This window comes from Salarias fasciatus, chromosome 20 (genome assembly GCF_902148845.1).
Source record: "Salarias fasciatus chromosome 20, fSalaFa1.1, whole genome shotgun sequence".
In the NCBI taxonomy this organism is placed as follows: Eukaryota; Metazoa; Chordata; class Actinopteri; order Blenniiformes; family Blenniidae; genus Salarias; species Salarias fasciatus.
Window position 1 is genome coordinate 27,804,705 of NC_043764.1, and position 20,366 is coordinate 27,825,070.

At 45.6% G+C, this 20,366-nt stretch overlaps 1 protein-coding gene across 1 annotated transcript in view; it reads left to right on the forward strand.

The window, feature by feature from the left end:
• The first annotated feature begins 934 nt into the window (after positions 1 to 934).
• plxna1a (plexin A1a) overlaps positions 935 to 20,366 on the forward strand; it is a 235,418-nt gene continuing 215,986 nt past the window's right edge. The window contains exon 1 of the mRNA XM_030118875.1: positions 935 to 2,185. Coding sequence (XP_029974735.1) covers positions 1,010 to 2,185 — 1,176 coding nt within the window. The 5' untranslated portion in view covers positions 935 to 1,009. The remainder of the gene's footprint in view (positions 2,186 to 20,366) is intronic.

The window sequence follows — 20,366 nt, forward strand, 5'->3', positions numbered from 1 at the left end:
TAGAGGCAACAGTCTCTGCAAACTCTTTTCACTCACAATGCATTTCTTAACTACCTAATAAAAGAATGAAGATCCACTGGGATGGACAGACGAACATAGTAGGGAATAGTCCTTTGTTCACTCACACCAGCTCTTCTGTCTTCATTTCGAACAAGCACAAAGTCAGATATTTTTCCCTTCTCTTCTCCCTCTCTCTTCCTCTCATCCTTTTAATTTAAAGCGTTACCTGTATGTCTACCTGCTCGATGTATTTCATTACCCTGCCCACCTGGGATCACACTGCAGCATGCCAGCAGCTCGCCTTGGGTTGTGTCTGTGAGACCGTAATGATGAGGCCTCTTCTGCTCACGCGCTTTCTGGAAATCTCATTTTTTGGTGCATTCACACGTTTTAGGTGTGTGTGTGTGTGTTTACGTATATATCTGTGTGAGTATGTGCACTTTGTCTGCTGAATCCTTTAATACCTCCAGACGATCAATACGCAGAGGAGCAATGTTTGGCCCTGTCTTCTTTTAAAAGATGCACTCGACAGAGTGTGGTGCGAGCCAAGAGTCGGGGAGTCAATAAAACAAAGCCGACAATGCCCTTATTTGTTTTTTTTTTCTTCCATGCATTTCAACACAGAAGCCTCAGAGTCTCAGTCTGTGTGCAAATATTTAGTGTCTCGTCATATCGATACTAACACATGGATCCTTTTTGCCAGCTCTCTGGAAATGCAGAAAGGAAGACCGTGTATATATTGGCATCTGTCTTCGCTAAGCTTCGTCTTTGTTTCTGTTTTCTTCTCAGGGCTGGTGGCAGACCATGCTGAGGATGAGGGGATGAGGTTATAAAAACACCGGCAGCGAAAGGAGGAGAGAGAAAAGACCGTCGATTGCTTGGAAACCCTTCTTTTGTACCGCTTCACCCTGCAATCCTGCGAGGCGCTGACTGACCCCCGTGAAGGATTACACGCTTCGAAAATACACGCCAACACCCTCTTGCTCGTGCATCCCCTCCCCCCACCACCATGTCCTCCCACCTCAACCCGCCCCTTCTCATCCTCCTGATCCTCTTCCTCTTCCTCTCCCTTTCCATCACTTCCACCTCTCCTCCACCCTCCCTCTCTCCGCTCCTCTCCTTCTCCCCTCCGGAAGGAGGCCTCACACACCTGGTGGTCCACAATAAAACCGGCGAGGTCTACCTGGGTGCCGTCAACTGGATCTACAAGCTGTCCAGCAACCTCACCAAGCTCCGGAGCCATGTGACGGGCCCTGTCACGGACAACCCCCGCTGTTACCCCCCGCCTGGCGTCCAGTCTTGCCCCCACGAACTGGTGCAGACTTCAAACGTCAATAAACTCCTGCTGCTTGACGCTGCCCACAACCGTTTGATTGCGTGTGGGAGCACTTCCCAGGGAATATGCCAGTTCCTGCGCCTGGATGATTTATTCAAGCTGGGAGAGCCGCACCACCGTAAAGAGCATTATCTATCCAGCGTGGCAGAGGCAGGCACCATGTCGGGTGTCGTGATCTCCCCAGATATTTTTGGTGGCGGCGGGAAACTCTTCGTCGGCACTCCCATTGACGGGAAGTCAGAGTATTTTCCCACGCTGTCCAGTCGCAAGCTGATGTCCAACGAGGAGAACGCCGACATGTTCAGCTTCGTCTACCAGGATGAGTTTGTCTCGTCTCAGCTCAAGATTCCGTCAGACACACTCTCCAAGTTTCCGGCGTTCGACATCTACTACATCTACGGCTTCAACAGCGAGCAGTTTGTCTACTACCTCACCCTGCAGCTCGACACCCAGCTCACTTCGCCGGACGCGAGCAGTGAGCAGTTCTTCACCTCTAAGATTGTCCGCCTGTGTGTCGACGACCCCAAGTTCTACTCCTACGTTGAGTTCCCCATCGGCTGCACCAAGGACGGAGTGGAGTACCGATTGGTCCAGGATGCTTACTTGGCCCGGCCGGGCACACGTTTGGCTCGCTCGCTTGGAATTCAAGAGCGCGAGGAGGTTCTGTTTACCGTGTTTGCCCAGGGTCAGAAGAACAGAGCCAAGCCGCCCAAGGAGTCGGCTTTGTGTCTGTTCACTATGAAGCAGATAAAGGAGAAGATTAAGGAGAGGATTCAGTCTTGCTACAGAGGAGAGGGAAAACTCTCTCTACCGTGGCTTCTCAACAAGGAGCTGGCCTGCATCAACTCGGTGAGTGATTTACACAGATTCTGTGATCATTTGTGCAGACTGTTTTTCCAACAGCACCTTTTAAATTAACACCACACATTGGCTTTTTAATTGATAAGTTTCAAGTGGAATGTTTTGGACAATTTTTTGTGTGGGAGTTGAGAGAGTAGAGCTGGCACTTCGAAGTTTGGAGCGTTCACATCACAGCAACAAATAACATAACCAGTGTTTTGAAAATTGGCTCAAAAGATACAGAAACTCATATATATATACTGATGAAAACCAATCCAGGAAAGATTTAAAGGTCCATTCATCATGATCACATTTTGTACCACAACAACATTCAACATAATGGACCTTTGTCTTAGCCCCGCCCCCTGTAGTTACCATTGGACAAGCCATCACAGATGACAGTATGTTATGATTGGGTTTTTTTAAATATTAAAACTGATGTTAGCCACTGCCACTAGTATCAACTTTGCTATTTAATCAAGTCAACTAGTTTGTCAGTAAGCCACCTAGCTTACCTGTAAACCAGCCACCATGGGCTACATTAGCATCTATCGCTAGCTGGGATGTTTGGAGGGTGCAGAGCCAGGAGTGGAGCAGAAGAGGATAGAGAAGCCATCAATGATGCTAATGCTAAGCTAAGCTAGCAAACAAACCGCAACAGTGAAACTTAGTAACTTATTTGGTGCTTTATCCTTTACAGATACCTCGTACCACCGTTGCATGTGTCTCAGGCACAGTGTTTGATCATATTGTCTTCTTAAATGACTTGTAAACAGCCCAGAAAACAATGTAAATGCCACCGAAGGTCCTTTACTCCTCTACGATCAGGTGGATGAGGTGCACCAAGTCATTCCTACCGTAGATGTTTCCATCAACGGCCTGAAGGGAGAGTGGTTTTTCTGTTCATTGTATTGTCGTCTCATTTAGTGATTGATTATGAAATAAAATATGTGTGGCATGAGATTTGGTGGGGTGCTACGTTGCCCACACTTTGAAAATCCCCAAAGCTGCCATGTGAAGTGACGTCTGACTTGCTTCTTGAAGCGCTTCAAAGCCTCTCACTGTCTCAGATGTTTGGGAGTTCATCGGGCATTCCTGTATGTTTCCTCCGTTCTGATTTCCAAACTTTCCAACCTCCCAGCTGCTCATAAATGCACTGTTGCCTTTGCTTTAGCTGAGTAGCTGTTTGACTGCCCGTTTTTAACTGAACCCTGCCAGAAGTCGTCACATTTTCAATTTCGTGTTTCTTTTCAAGTGAAACACCAAACATCTTTGGGAAACTTTTCAGTTTGCTTAACATTCAGGAGGAAAAAAAAAAGTCATCTTCAAAGCCGTGGAATCATATTTTCCACCGGTTAAGGCCAAAACAATCAAAGTGCAGGTGTGATTACATGTTTAATGCCACCTTGAATACATCATTTCTCAATGGCCTTTCTGTTTGAGCTGTGGGAAAATGTGGGCGGCCAATGCAGTACATTTCCCATGATTACCTGAGAGACAGAAGCTGTAGTTATACTGGTGACGCCTCTGTAGCGTACCTGCAATACAGGAACACAGGCTATATATAGAGTTTAATGATCCACGTGAAGCCAGCAGATGTGGAACCAAAATAACTAAATTATAATATATTGACTCGTGGTTGTCATGTACTACCTGAAGGAATCTTTCATCACCGACTCTGGCAGGAGCCTCGAGCGGTGAAGCCATGTTTCCCATCATGAATTCATTTTAATATCGTTGAAGTTGCCTCCTCATTTACTGACTGGGAGGACAGGACAGCTGTCTCTTGGAGGTTTTCTTTAGAATAATTGCATCCACAGGTTGTGGACTGCATGGTGTGCTTTGACTCATAGGTGAGCCGGCCAAAGCCCGTGTGTGTGTGTGTGTGTGTGTGTTTGCTGCTGTCATCTACATTACACACACACTCGCCGCCTTATATTCTCATGAATAATTCTCCCGGTCTCACCTTCTGTTATTCAGTGGCTGTCCCATAACAACCTGCTATAAATCCGTGGACCTCTCCTCACCTCAGTGTCTCCGTCTCTCTCTGATTCCGTCTCCTCGCTCCCTCTCTCTTTCACTCATGTCCCGTCATTTGCATGAGGCTTTCTGCCGTCTTGCTAACCTCATTCTCCCATCGCTCTTTATTTTCTCTCCTTTCCGCTCTTCCTTTTCTGTCTCTGTTCCGTGACCTTTTTTTTTTTCCCCTTCGACTATAATGTTTGACCTTTGACGCTTCCCGCTCTCCCTTCTTTTTGGTCTCCGTCATGTTCTTGCTTTCTCTTCCTCTCTCAAAGGATTTTTGTCTTTCTCAAGGCTTTCCTCTTTCACCATTCCTCTCTGCCCTCTCCTTGACTCTCCACTGAGTGATGAGCTATAGAGTGACTTAGTGTGTAAAGCCAGAGCCTGGATGTGATCTGAAAATACAATGCGGGGGGAACAGACGATGCAGTGATAAAGGGGAGCGGAGTGATGGGGGATGACAGAAGGAAGGAGTCGTGTGGGTTTTACAGGGGGAGGTAAGAGCAAGGTTTGGAAGGGTGTGAAGAGAGGGGCAGGATTGAAGACGCAGTGGGGAGGAAGAAAGGCGAATGTGGGTAGGGAAACACATGAGAGGAGAAAGAACCAAAGGAAGGAGGGCAAGGAAAGGTGAGAGCGAAGAGAACAAAAGGAGAGGAACCTGTGGGAAGACGTAGCAACCATGTTTCTACTTATCGTCATGGTTTAGCTCAGTAAAATGTCGGTCGGCCCTCCACATATCACCGAAGCGGCTTCTCCTTGAAACTTTTTGCACGTCCAGCGTTGCCATAATGGACGCAGTAGCCTGCTGATGCTAACATTCAGCTCAAAGCACAGCTGTCCATAAATATAGCCTCGCTCAAACTGCCGACGTGGCTGTGGAGACTCCTACGTGATCAATACTTGTTGACAGTGGCAGATGGTTAATGTGGCTTGATGCAGCCATATAATTAACCACAGAAGACAAGCTAATGCTAATTTCATGATGTCTTATAATTCAACTGTTAAACGTCTCAATTTTTTGCTTTGAGATCAATACGTTTCGTGCACATGAGGAACATCATGGGGCTGAGCAGCGTGAAAAATACCACTAATCTGGACACACTGAGGCTGACATGTCGTAATTGAAAGGATCTGTGAGGTGGGACCCTGAGGGACGCCTGACTGTCTTAGATGTCGCCCTGATGTATGATTGAGTCATCATGAAGATCTGCAGAAGGCGAGCGATTCATCTGACATCCACTCTGTCAGCTGCGTTGGTGCAGGGAGGCTGCTCATCATATCTGAAACATGCAGGGCGGCGACCCTGCAGGGTCGCAGGAGCAAGACTGCAAAGAGGCTGGACGGACACAGCTGATTCAAATCATAATGATACGCACAAAAAGCGATGTAAAGAGCTTTGGAGGCTGTTAATTGTGATATAAGCCAAATTATTTTTCCGTTTTACCTCAAACTTGTTAGTCTGTGAGGCGATTGATACACACCACACTCGAACTCCTTCCCCCCTGTGCTCCTGGATTTTATCTCTTCAAAAACAGCAGCTGTAAAAGTCTTAAATCTGATAAAATAAAAGATAATGATGGATGAGTTAGATTAACACAGCACCAAGCGTAAGGAAACCAGTAAAGCTCTGAACCACCTGAACCCCGATGAGGCACAGCCAGAGGATCTTGTACTTGTATTGGTGGTTATTTTTAAAAAATCGTTTTCAAACTGCATTTTGGTCCCGTGTGAAGCCTTACTATATATTTCCTGTGAGTAGCTCCAGACAAATGTGCCTGGTAATTTAGTGTATACATAGGTCCATTACCCATGAGGCCCTGGGGCAGCTGCACTGCACTTTGCTGCTTCAGATTGTATTCGCCACAAACACTTCCCGTTTTGTTGCACCAACACTTCTGATGACTTGTTATCGGGCCTCTGCAGAGCCTGATAACCAGCCATACATCTGAATGAGGCGCTTTTCAGCAGGCATACATCTAAAATATGTACTCTGGGATGTCGACTGAGAAGCAGTGGTGTATTATATCCCTCACTCCAGCTTTAGCCTTCAGGTGAGGCTGTGAGGACATACAGGCGTTCCCCAGGACGTTTCTTTAAATCTCAGATCCATGTTCACACAACCTGACTGATGAATCAGTGGAGTTCAGATCTTCCAGGTTCACGTTGTGCCCATTTCTTGAAAGCAGCGTCTCAGAGAAACTCACATCTTATTACATTCTGGAACATGCAGTCTTGATACGTCTGTTATATAAGTCTGGCCACACTAGAATGTAAATTGGGATTCACTTGTTGGTAAAGGCAGCTGAGGTGATAATTTAGGTTTTACTTTCAGTATTCATGAGTTTCATCATTATTTATTCACCCGATGTCCCGACTCTCACTTTCACCTTGAAGTGTGTTGATTGGAGGAAAAAAAAAAAAAGAAGAGTTCAAATAGCTTGTTAGAGTCTATATTTACAGACTTAATGGTGTTGCTAATACAGCTCATAACCAATATCATATTGAACCGTTTTTAAAACGATGACTCCACTGACTCCAGCTTTCTAGCTTCCCAGTTCTTAATGTGATTTCAGTGTAGCTCATAAAGATACTGCAGTTGTTGTGAGATTGTTGCATTCATTGTTTTGTAAATGAGATGAATTTCTGTGTCTCAGTCCTGCTGGCTTTAGCATAAGCCTGATCTGACATGTCTTCTGTGAAAAGCTGCTCTGTTACTATATCGCTAAACTTTTGTTCACCGTGGACCTTTTTTTTAAAGATGTGTTTACATGCTTTTATCCCATTCCAATCAGAAGAATGACAATCAAGCCTGTGGTACAGAACCGGCCTGCAAAAGACTTCAATCTACTGCTACTTTTTATGAATTGAAAAGAAAGGATCATCGATCTAAGCAGTGTTTTATCATGTTTATCTATGATAATTAATGTTGTTCATCTTGATACCCAGACATTCCATTGACTTTTGCTCCTGGTCGCTCATAACATGCTGTTAGATGTTTCTCTTGCACACGACTCAACATGTGTTTTCCACTAAAGTCATTGATGTGATTGCTCAGAGCGCTGCAGGTCTGGGGAGACAATATCATTTCTGTCTCAACGCCCACGGTGCTGCGCCAGCACCATGCGGCCTTGTACTGTAAAGAGCAGCGCATACGGCTGTGATTATGCTAATGAGCATACAGTTACATGATTGTCCTTTACGGCCATCTGTCGTTCTGCCTGCGATCGATCAAGGTTGTGTCAGAGGGGCTCGCTCCGGGATGCTGCGGTGATGAATTTATCATCTCCTGGTACCGCGCGCGTTCGCCGTTCCCTGATGAGAGGCGGTGACGGCTCATTGCCGCCGTTCCGCCGCCGTGTGAAAACTTTGGCGCCGGCTCATTTCGAGTGACAAGGTCGGGTCAGTCAGTCAAAGCTGAGGAAACCCTCTCTACCTGGGAGCCATCAGGACTAATCACAGTCTACACCGCAGCGGAAAATTGTTTTTGGGAACAGCGGTGGGTGAGGACCGCTGATACGCCGATTATTATGAAACTGTACCTCCTTGTGACAGACGACTCTGAATTACAGCCAAGAGGAACAAGGCATTGCTGCTGCGTCTTTGCTTTCACCTTGCTTTGGGTTTTGCTAATTCTAAGCGGTGGGTTTTGTGAAGATGTGACGAGAACCACAATGGCGCACTGAATCATTGAAAATGCAACTTTTTGAAAATGGGGAATCTTTTGAAAACACGCCATCTGTAAGGAAATAGGGAGAAACACTGGAACGCTGCTCCCGGGCATGTGGACCACGGTCAGAGTAAATAGTTCTTCTGTACATGTGTGAGAAGTTGGACAATAACAACAAATCAAACGGTTTGGATTACATGGGCATGTCAGATGTTTACTTTGAGGCCAAACGCGTGACAGAGTTTTTTGATGCACTGCCAGTGGTCGGCAGGCGACTAATGGACACACTGACCCAGAAATGCATGATATCGTTCATATACATGAGATTATTGACACGTTTTTGCTTTTGGCCCATATCTGCGTTATGTGCCACTGGTGCAGGATGCCTTTGGCACGTTTCTTAGACAAGACAACTGTTGTAGCAAAAGTCACAGAACAGAAGCTTGTGAAGTTTTGTGGAGGAAGGTTTACGTTTTCTTAATGGTTTCTAAAGTGTGCTCTTTCTCTTGTGGATGATACACATCACTGCTGGTAACGTGCACACATTAACCAGTGAATCCTTCTTGAATTTTGCTTTTGTTAACATAGTTATATTTATTCGTCCAAATTGGAATAACTTTTGACCTGTAAGTATCAGTAATGTCAGTCAGTTCCACAGGACCTGCGATGATTTGGCAGCGTCGACAAACCCTAGTATTCCTTAAGACGAGCAGTACGCATGTTTGTCCAAGTTGGTTCATTTTGTCTTCATTTTGTCTTTTGTCATTTGGCCGAATATGTCGAACATGATTTGACATTTCTTTGAAATATGGTTTGTTCCCCGTGAGTCCAGCTTTTGTGACATTTTGATCGTGCAATGATGAATAATTTGTGAGATTCTGTGCAGCCCTACTCCTTCTCCCAGCACTCCTGCAGACCAAAAAAACAAAAGAAAACCTCATCAGAAGCAGACTCTGAGTTTGACTCGGTGCAGGCGTTTCCAATCCTGAAAACACACGATTTTGCAATTTTGTTTCAGGACAGCTTCACATTTACATGTTACAACCACACACACACACACACACACACACACACACACACACACACACACATGCACTGAGAACATTGGATTGCTGTTCCGGCTGACTGTCAGCTCTGGAACTACCAGCTCCCAGGAGCATCTGGCCTGGGAGCCGTGACACTCTGGAGGACTGTTATTGTCCGTCTGCCTGCACATGTGCTAAAGAAGTGTTTACTACTGCCGTGGTGTGCATGTGCAGCAACATTTCTGCCATCTACACGACGACTGATATGGGCGTTTTCAAAAAGTTGTTCCGAGCACCGTTGCCGTGTAAATGAACCCCCGACATGCAGCAGAAGCTTTCTGTTTTCACTTGAAAGCATAAAAGGGGAAGTTAAATATCTCCCTGCTTCAACACGCCTGAATCTTAATCATCATCATCAAGCCTGCAGCTCAGACCTCAGACAGCAGGATGCTGTCCCTCCAGGACCAGGACCAGGACCAGGACCAGGACCAGGACCAGGACCAGGACTGGGCGCCATTTCTTCCCACAGCTTCACATCTAGACTAATGGGTGCGAAACGTGCGAGGACTCTCCCCGTGCATCTTTCCTTCCGGCTGCATGCCGGGCGAAGGCCGCCGCCAGTCCTCTGGGAGCTAAACTGAGCGGTGGGTGACCTTCTCCGGCTGCGGGCCGCCTTCCAGCTCCGCAGCCCCGCGAGCCGGACGACCCGGCGGCGCTTACGGCCGCAGCATGACTAATGAGGCTGATTCAGACGGAAACAGAGAGAGATACCATCCTTGATGTGTGTATATGTGTGTGTGTGTGTGTGTGTGCGGGTGTGTGTTCTGCATGTCTTCTGAGTGTGTGTGCGTCCATCTCTTATCCCGGCCTCCAAAGAAGCAGGACAAAAACAACAGCGCAAACAAACAGAGGAAAATGGACTGATAATAGGAGCGTGTGAGCGGGCGTGCACGTGAGTCCGCACCGCCTGCCAGAACACACGGCGGACGTCACACAGGAAAATTGCCTGCAATAACAAGAGAGCGAGAAGAGTGTCTTCTTTTGTCACGGCCCCTCCTCCGTCTCTCTTTTCTCCCAGCATAATGGTGTTTATTAATATTTATCAGCGCTGATCACTGCTGGCCAGGATTACAGTCTCTTTCGGCGGCGTTTTGTATTCCGTCTTCCAGGCGGCTGGTGACTGAGTGCGTGCGTGTCCTTCCGCCGCCTCGCTCTGCCTCTATCTCTCCGTTGTATCTTTTAGTCTCATTACCGCAGGGTCTCGCTGGATGGATCGCCCATGTTGCATCATGCTCCGGGGCCCGCCGGCTGGGGAGTATCAGGACTCCGGCGGCAGCGCCTGCACCTCGCACGCTAATATTTCTTTAATATTTAATGACCTGCTGGTGAAGCATTAAAATGGCTGTGTCTGGTTGACCGTTTCCCCCTGAATTATGTGTGTTTTGTGTGGCGGCGCTGAGGGAAAAGCTATTTCAGGCGCATGCGGCGGCAGGAGTTAAAGTCTCATTCATTCTGAGTAAGAACAATGTTTTGTGACTTGCAGTTGGAGCGGATCCAGCTGGCTTGGCAGTGTGTGTGTGTGTGTGTGTGTGTGTGTGTGTGTGTGTGTGTGTGTGTGTGTGTCGCGGTCCTGGTAGAGTCGTCAGTGCAGGTTTTTTCTTTTTTTTTTTTAATGAATATTAAAAGATACAGTCTGGGTGTTAAGATTTTTAAGAGGAATATTTGTCTGCCAAGGATCATTTCGGGAATAAAATTCTTACCCACTAATTTGAAAAAGTGTTTATTTACACAGTTAACAGTGATTTAAATATTGCAGAGAGTTCGCTTTGTAACAACCTTCTAATATATTGAGTTGCTTTTGATGCAATAGCCGACAAAGTGCAGCTTTCAGGCTTTTTATTTTAATTTGGGATTAATGCCTCGCTTTGAGCCGCTGAGGCTTATGGGCAACTTTCAATGTGACTTACTGTGACGAACTGACAGTATTTATCATAAAAAGAGCATTTCAGCACTTTGGCAGATAGAAAACATTCGATGAATCATGAAGCATAAAGTCCTGAAACAAAAGGTCAGGACTATTAAGGAGGTAGAATCAGGAAAGACAATACATCTCCTCACTTTCCAAACTCATCATCAACCAAGGGCGACAACGACCACGAGAGAACTGGTGAGATCTTTGGTCTTGGCTCTGAGTCAGAGGACCTACATCACGCTGTCAGCCCGGTTAAGGACGGCCGCTGTCCTACAGCGTCAGAGACTTGAAGAGTTGCACAATCAAAGTTGTCCTAATCGGTGATTTACTGGTTTCAGCAACGTGCAGATGCAGATGCAGACACTATATCTAGGATATCATCTGTAAAATGCACGCAAACAAAGGTGCAGACACTCTGGTTCAGCTTGATGGTTCGAACTTTTGGTTTGCAACACTGGTGGGTGTGTGTGGGGGGGGGGGGGGGGGGGGGGGGGGGGGGGGTCCGTCTGTGTTTCATTTGCCATTTAAAAAAAAAAACTGTTAGCTTAATTTGAGTGAAAAACTCATTAGGAAATCCAACATCAGTCAAATGAGTGAATTAGTGAAGTTGCTCCTGGGGAACCGAACTTCCTTTGTTGTCTCAGACGTTTACAGACTCCTGTGAGGAGAAGAGGTGATTCCTGCTGACCGGCCTCAGAGTCATGCTGTCATGGTGCAAACTGCAGCGACTTCATTTCACTGTATTTTTCATAAGAATGTTATCATTAAAATCGACTTTGAGATTGTAGTGATTTTCAAAGGTTTTTGTGAAAATAACATTTTCATCACCTGTTCTTTGCACCACATCAAAGAAAAACTGTAAAGTTTATATTTAAAGGTCATTATGACAGTATTTTACCAGTCCGGCTGTATGATGTGGCTGCTGAACTAAAATGTGTCCGACAGCTCTGCAGTAGAGCATCTTTTATTGAGATTACACCTGCTTCACTACAGGATGAGTGAGATTTATTTACAACCGAAATGTTTCCTCTTACATATCAACGCCAATGAGAGTCGATAGAACAAACCTCAATAATAACGAACAAACAGCAGCACGTGCAAAACGCAATGCTGAATGTGTATGGAGGTTTCTTTATAGCGTTTTACTGTCAATATGTACCTTTTCCCCTAATGGGTGTAACACACCTGTGAAACACCTCCGTTCTGAGTCGCTGGATTTGTTTTGCGGCTCCTGACCGTGTTTCCAGAAGAGCAGGTGAAACGACTCTGCAAACAGATGGTGTTATTTCAGGCCACAGGTAGATTTTCCTTCCAGTTTACAGAAAAAAACCCCCCAAAAAACTGAAGTTTATAACGTCTCAGTGGGAGATTAAGTGGCTTGTAAAGACGGATTTTTTTCAGGTTGAGCAGCACAGAGGTGAAACGCTGTCGAACGCCTTCCGGAATCCAGCCACTGGGGAAAAGCGCTTTCTGATGAGGCGCGCTGCTCTCGCCGCGCCTTTCCAGACATTTTGATGCATGACGCAGCAGATCGCTACATACCTGCGGGCGTTTTAATGACTGCGGCTCCAACTCTTCCCCCATATGTTTTTGTCTTGTGATATTTTCCGCCCCGGGCCGAGTCGCGAGGTGCCCGCCCCGCTGCGAAGCCGTCCGAATTTATGGAGCGTGGGGAGCGTGGGGGGATTCCTCCCATCCGAAAACAGTACGGACGCTGCGTGTGAAGGAGATTTAATGCACAGCGGTGCTCATTGTTAGCGCCGGCACATGACAGAGTGGATTAATGGCGGCTGTAGGGCTCACGGGGGTGTCAGCTTGTTATGGATTTGGAGTGTTGTGGCGCTGGCGGCTGCTCGGCCTCCGAGCTGTTTGAGTTGGACGTGAAGTGACCGTTTTCCTAGAAACGCGCGAGGAGACTTCGGTTGTTGACACTATGGATTTATTGACAGCGATACTGCAGTTTAAGAAGTGGAGTGGTGAAAATAAAAAGGCTGCAAATGGAGACGCTGTTCCTAACGCCTCATCTTTGTATTTGTCGCTGTGTCGACTTGGATTTATTAGCAAGACGTTCTGAATGTTCTCTACGATGTTGTTAGTTCTGGTCCCAGAGACCGAAGGCCTGGCTGCTCTTAAGCTCTTAGTATTTGAACAAATCCATATTTATTTATTAAGAATTCATCATCATGATACAGTGCAACACAACTAATTTTCTTTTTTTTTTGCCATTTCTTGGGCAGTTTGCCATATTCTTTACCCATCTGGAAAATTTCTTCCAATTGAATATTTCTTCGCTGATGACAGTCGAGGCTTTGCCAAAGAAAAATATTCACTGTTATGGAAACGCTCTTTGCATTTGTGGGGTTGCTGTGTTGAGAATCACCCAGAGAGGCTCATGAATGGAGTTTAGAGAAGGTGCTCTTATCTTGGTTCTGCTGATCGCTGCTGCGTTCCTATCTCAAGTTAACATCAGCGACAGACGTAGCTTCATTTGGAATCCCGCAGATGAGCAACACTACTGGAGAAAGTTTGATTCACTTGAGTTAATCTGCCAGATTGTAACCAGATGTTTTCATGCCGTTCTTACATTCCTGTTTAAATGAAGCAGCTGATTTTAAGGTTTTGATAAAGTGACAGCAGCAGCAGTCACATAACAGACGGCATGGTGTTCAAACTGCAAAGCCCCGCCCCCTTTTCCGCACTTTCCAGGGAGGCCTTGATACGAGTGTGTGTGAATGATTGGCGTGAGGCTCCACCTGTCAGAAACTGTCAGATTAGTTTGTGCCAATTTCATGAGACAGCAGAAGCTCCTGGCACCAAGGCTGAGGGAGCGGCGAGGAGCGTGAAATTGATGAAGACCTTGTGCTGCGAGAAAGGAAGGTGAGGGAAGTTTGGCTGTCATGTGGAGTGACAGCCGTATCAATTCCAGTTTCCCTGTAATCATTGATCATGGAGCTTCGTATGCACACGTTTAGCTTTTCATAATTACCTTGAGCAGACGATGAAATGATGGTCTGGAGAGATCATGCCAACAGGGGAGTTTGCTGTAACTTTATCTTGACATGTTTAAGATGACCAGATGAAGACGGGACTGGACAGAGGAAGTGAATAACACCAAGTCTCTTCCATGGCTTCGGCTGAAGGCTTCCAGTTAACAATAAATGAACAAGTCACCAGTTCCGCGGGCTTTGACTTCTTCTTCTTTATTATGATTCTTTTTAGTAGTAAACTCATTCCAATGCAATGGATGCTTGGAAGTATAAAACCGGCGATGTTTGAAGCCTTTTTATCTGTTTTTGCATGTATGTGGAGCATAAATGAGCTCTCGTGTGACTTTCCAGCATTTACTGCTGGGTAGGTGGTCATAATGTAATGGCCGATTGGTGTATGTTTATTTCACTCTGAGGGCTACAAGAAATACCTTTACTGAGCTCAACCCTTCCTTCTGTTCCACTGTGTCTGAACAAAATCAACAGCACCGACGGAGCGTATCAGTCCAGCATGAGTCAGCAGTTCACCTGAGAGTGAGACATAGCCGCGATACCCCCACCTCCACCTTCGCTCCACCTTCACTCCACCTTCACTCCACCTTCACTCCACCCTCCAGCGTTTCCCATGCGCCCCGGCGCCTCCCGTCAGTCACTCATCAGGCCGCTGATAAGATCTGCCCTCCGATTCCTCAATCATGCACAGCCTCCCAATTATTTCCGTCATTGTTCAAATAAACTCAGCCTCTGATGGAAAATATGCGCCGTAGCTAATATGCAAACCTCAATATTTATTCATTGCGAGCAATAACATGGAAATATCGAACGCCGGTGCACATCGCAGATTGCAATCACGTCTTCCTGACCTAATCAGAAGCCACCCCCCCCCCCCCCCCCCCCCCCCCCAGTCACCAGGACACAAATCTGAGCGGCTCACGCTCAAAACGCTGACCTGCAGCCTGTAATGAAGAGCGTAATTATTTATTGATAGGCGTTTTATGCTGCGTTGTGTTTGCGTCGGGTTTATGACCGACGTCCACGTGCACGTGCACGTGTGCGTGTGTTTGTGCAAACGCGTGCAATCGTTACGGCATAGCTGTTTCTTTAATAATTAATGTGTGTGTGTGTGTGTGTGTGTGTGTGTGTGTGTGTGTGTGTGTGTGGAGATGCAGGTTGGGGTCTGAGTTTCCCTTATAGCTGCTCTGCAGACCAGATAAAGCTGAAATACGTCTCTTGGCTTCAGTTTTTATGTGTGTATTTGAAGATGTGCATGCAGAGACGGATATTACTGCAGATGTCCAGCGGCGTGCGTGTGAATCGGTAGCGCTCACTTCAGCAGCGTGTCCTCTATCTGATGAAGAACCGAGTCTCTCTCCTGCTGCCCGGGTTCCCGGGGTGAGGGACTGTAGCCACGGCGGCCATCGACCTGTGAGAGGTCGATACGCCAGGAGCAATGAGGTGGAAACCGTCTTACTCCATATTGCTTCTTTTATTAAACACTTAACCACATTAAGTCGCCTTTACCATTCACATCAGAGTTTCCTCTGGGGGGGTTCAGGCTCCAGGAGCTGAGGCGGCAGAAACAAATGACACCTGACTGCAGATTCTACTTTTTAACTTCGTTTTTGAATTTCCAGCTGAAAATGGCTTTCTAGTGGCTGAAAAACAAAGATTAAACATCAATAAAAGTGCAAATAATACGTCATGATTTCTTGACGGGGTGCAGAATCAGTGGCAGATGTTGAACTCAGGCTCAGAACAATGAATTTTTCATGTTTTTCCTAAGTTCTGAGGCTGTGTTGTACAGGAATTCGACCTCAGGATGGAAAAATCCTCTGACCCTCATTGTGACCTCTGGCGTCCCTCTCGAGACATCCTTTATGAATAAGAAGCACAGACTTGAATTTGAAATAATAACAATAAAAAAAGCTAATTTGTTGTTGTTTATTAAATCAGTGTGCAACCATTTGATATTTTTGATCTTAAACTGCATTTATTGCAGATTATTTATAAAAAATCAAGTTAAAATTTAGTTAAAACAAGTGATTTGATAAAAAAGAAGACTCACTGGCCACCAGTAAGGACCTAGAGTCTAGGAACGACGCGATTAGCGGCTCCAGCAGTTCACGAGAAAAGGACCTCGTGAAGCGATGCAGAGCTCATTTTCACCTCTTACCACATTTTCTTTTCCAACGCAAACCCTCTGCAGCAGTGAACCCACCTGCTGCTCATGAAGACGACTCAGGAGAGCAGCTTCTGGTTCCTCTCCTGATATCTGGAGAACAGCGTTCAGTGCTGATTAAACATTATTTCATACGAACAACCCTGATCCTTATTGATCATGTTTTATCATGCAAAGTACATGGAATTGATTGATTCTAAAATCGTCACTTATATCAATCAAAACGGGACTTTTTCGTTGTCTTTTATTGTTATTATGAGGCTCAGGTTCTTCAAACAACAGAAGCGTCTCGGTGCTTTATAATTCGGTCAGATTGCACGGAGCGGCCCGTCGCAGCCTGCCTCTGCGTTTTCGGCACACATTGTTCTGTGTCGCACTTCCTCCCACCTTTGGCCCAAACGCCGTGCTTAAATCAGGCGCTGCGGCTTCTCTGGACTTCGGCAGAGTCTGTAATAATTGGATTACAGCTGTCAGGGAAGGCTTTGGTTCAGATTACGCAGATTATAGTCTGCCGTGCTCGGATGGACGGAGTGGCTTAAAGAGCATCATCTGGCTTGTGCTTGCATAGAAAGTGCGTTTTGGCAGATGTGACGTTTGCCTACATTTGGTGAATGTAGGCCAGCGGGAGCAGATGTGCTACAGTAGCGATCTGTCCCAGGCTGTTTGGACATCTGGGGCGTCCGCGGGGAACTTTCTTGGACCCCAAACTCCTTGAATATTAGATTTTGGCCGGAAAAGTAGAAAAAAAAAGTATTGACAGTATTTAGCAGCATGAAACAGCTGCCCAGAGCAGAAAACAGCCTGGAATTCACTAGGTTCCTTTCAGAATGGGGCTTTTTAAAGTCAGGTGCACAATAAATTATATTTTAGTCACAATATAGACAGATAAACATTAAATATCTCAAAATACTGACTGAACAGCAATCATTTCTCCACTACTTGTGCATATAAGAATGAATGAAAAGTGTGACTGATTCACTAATTGTGATCAAAGTTGCCTCCTGTAAACTCAAAGTTTTGTTTTCTTCAGCTTACATAGCAGGAAAACATATCATTGTTTAAAAACAAAACAAAACAAAACAAAAAAAAAAACATTTTTAATTATCCGTTGGAGTCGCAGCACTCCAGCTCAACAAGAGGCAGGTTTAATTCCGCCCCGTCACTCTGTCACCCACAGAATTACATTTAATTAGCAGCTCTTATTATAACCTGTCGACAGCAAGGTTTGTAATCTTAACTGCTTTAAGTATCTCATTAGCATCACGCTGAAGGTTCGCCTAAATAATCCCCTCCATGCTCCACATATGCAATTAAATGTTGGCCCAGCGCGGCTCGGCTGGTGCAGCTTCATGATACAAATCGCAACAGGTGGATGCTGCGTCTGAGTCAACAACAGCAACGGAGTTCTCAGGATGTCGGAGAAATGTGCCTCGTGATGGGCTTCTGCTGAAGTCACATGTTCACACAGCGAGAGGTTACAGTAGTCACAGTAGTTCTTCTACTTATTATACTGCATGTATTTTCATTTTGAGGCTGTAAAACTGGTATAACGACCTGGCCGTCGAGCTGTTTGGATATTTTCGGTTTAGGAGTTATAGTCGTGGGAAATGTGCCCAAACACTCCGTTTTCAGCATCAGGACGGAAATATAAAATCAAAAATATGACCTGGCATGGCGTCGCCCCAGTGCCGGCTCACTGTTTATTCTAAACGTGGATTTATCTTCACATCCATAAAGAAAAACGTGCGGTTCTGATTTACCAAACTGTGCCTCACAGCTCAGATAGAAGGCGTCAAAAGCTTCGTACCAGGAGGAGAAAACGCCGCGGAACAACGGATCCACCTCCCCGGAGCGTTCAGGTGTCGTGGATCCTGTGGATGGAAGTCGCCGCACCGGGTTACACTGCAGACATGAAGATACGCATTTACAGCCGATTAAACGTCGGCCGAGCCAGGAAGAGAGAAAAGAGAGAGAGGGAAACATGGCAGGCTGCAGCTTTCGGGCTATCTGGGGTAAAGCGAGCTGCCGTCCCTCTGTGGCACATTAACCTATATGGCCAACTGACACTCTGTGCTCAGCCAAATCCGCCGCCGCCGCCGCCGCCGCTCTCTGCAGGACTCACACACACTCTGGCTTTTTTTTCCTTTCAGTTTTTGCGATGGAATCCCAGCAGAGACCGGCCGACCGCGTTTTACATCTTCTCACCGACTCCTCATCGCGCGGGCGTTCAGGAGTCAACCTCCGCTTTTAAACTCTGCAATTAAACCAATTATCCCCGAAGAGCGTTTCCCGGCTGTTTTACAGTATATTGACTGTGACAGATAATTGGAGGTGATGAGGCGTCCTGCGCGCACGGATCTCTGCATTGAGGGGAAGACCGGAGCGGGCCGCTGCAGCCAGCCAGTCACAGCTGGTTACAGACACACGTTTTCTCTCTTTTTTTGGCCATGTCATTGAATTTTTAGGCAGTAAAATGTAATTCTGAAGAAACAAATTCAGTGATTCGTGCGACTTGATGAGGAGACAGAAGTCCTCCAGAATCAGCCACACAGCAAATGTAGTTTGAAAACATTTGAAGAGTTCAATTAAAAAAGGTGGTTTTCGTCGTGTGAAACACAATATAACAGATTGTAATAGTAAAGATCTGAATTAGTGGTTCCCAACCTCTGGTCTGGGGCCCTATTTGTGAGCCACAGACCACAGGGGCTCGAGGACTTACCTGCTTAAATATTAATGGAATTCAGATCTGATTAACAATTATGAAAACATAAAAAGACGCTTTTTAGATTCTAGAAGTGATCTGGGGATCTGCTCGGTCCTTTTCATTTCTGATTTAGCTTGTTGTCGTCCACAATTTGAAGAGAGTGTAAAAATGCCTTGAGTGTTTTTCGTTTGGATGGAGAATAGTTGATCTCGATGTAAATGTGTATAGTTTAAATACATTATTAACTGAAAAAAATGGTCAAAGTGATGCATAAAATGCAGAAAACTCAAATTGGAAATTGTGTAAAAACTAATTTTGTTGCAGAAAATGACAAATTCTGTTAAATTTCTTCCCATAAAAGTGATAATTACCATATGTTCACTATATTATTGAAGTTATTATGAGGCAGTCATAGTGTTTTGATGTATGTAACCAGGAATAAATGTATATATCAGTTATTTTTCTTGGTTTAAATGATATTGACCACACAGAGTCTCATATATCCTTGTGGTAGAAGTGCATGTCTGTGGTATTTACAGTACGTAGGGTACGATTATTGATAATTATCAATGAATTACATTGTTTTACTGTACATTTTTAGGATTTTTTTTAATGAATGTTCTCAACGATGCAGCAAATCATGTTTCAGCTGGGTTTTGGTGAAGCAGTGAGTTGATACACTAATAGATTGGATGAATTTGTTTTAGTGGATTTTTTTTTTTTTTTTCACACAGAGAAATATCAGGCAGTGTGTTGGTGAAGAAGCTCACACACACACACACACACACACACACACTCCAGGGCCGCAGGTCAGGCCAGTTGTGTGTGTTTTTATGAGAGCTGCGGTTCACCTTCCCATGCTGGCACATCTGTTTCCAGTCAGAGACGGGAGACGGGAAGGGGAAGAAAAAACTTATAAAAAGAGGAAAGAATTAAATAAAAACAGTCAAAGCTACAAGTCTTCCAGGATGGGGAGAGAGAATAAGTAAACCGGTGGAGCAGAGAGAAACCCTGTGGAATAAACCGAGCTGCAAAATAAATGTTGATCTCCTGGCATCCCAGCTATTCGTCCGACTCTGACCTATGGGGTTGAAGAGTCTCTCTCTCTCTCTCTCTCTCTCTCTCTCTCTCTCTCTCTCTCTCTGTCTTTCCGTCTTTCGCCTGCAGCTTTCGTTCCACCGGAGCACATCTCTTCCTGCCAGGCTCTCCCTCCAACTAATACTTCTCGTTTCCACCAAGCCAACACAACAGATGCCGAAATGTCGGAGTGTCTTCCCTCCACTCATAAGCTCACAGGAAGGCAACAAATAAATAAATAATGAGAGCGAGCGGCGCCGGTCCAGTGATTCTGCATGGTAAATACCACAACCGTTGGGTAACCCAATAATAAGCCAAATGGTGTCTGGTGTCCTCGCAGGGATATTAGTTGAAATACTTTTTTTTTTTTTGTTTCCCAGCATCTTTAGCATCTGATCCGAAGCTTTCAAGTTAACAGATGTCAAATGTGTGTCGTTGGTTTGGAATGATGCCGTGGTTGTGGAGAAACGTCAGAACTGAGGTGTATGACCACGATGGGCTTGTGTCTTTACATGTTCTTCTTAACGTTTCAAATCAAAATGGAACATTTCTTCGTT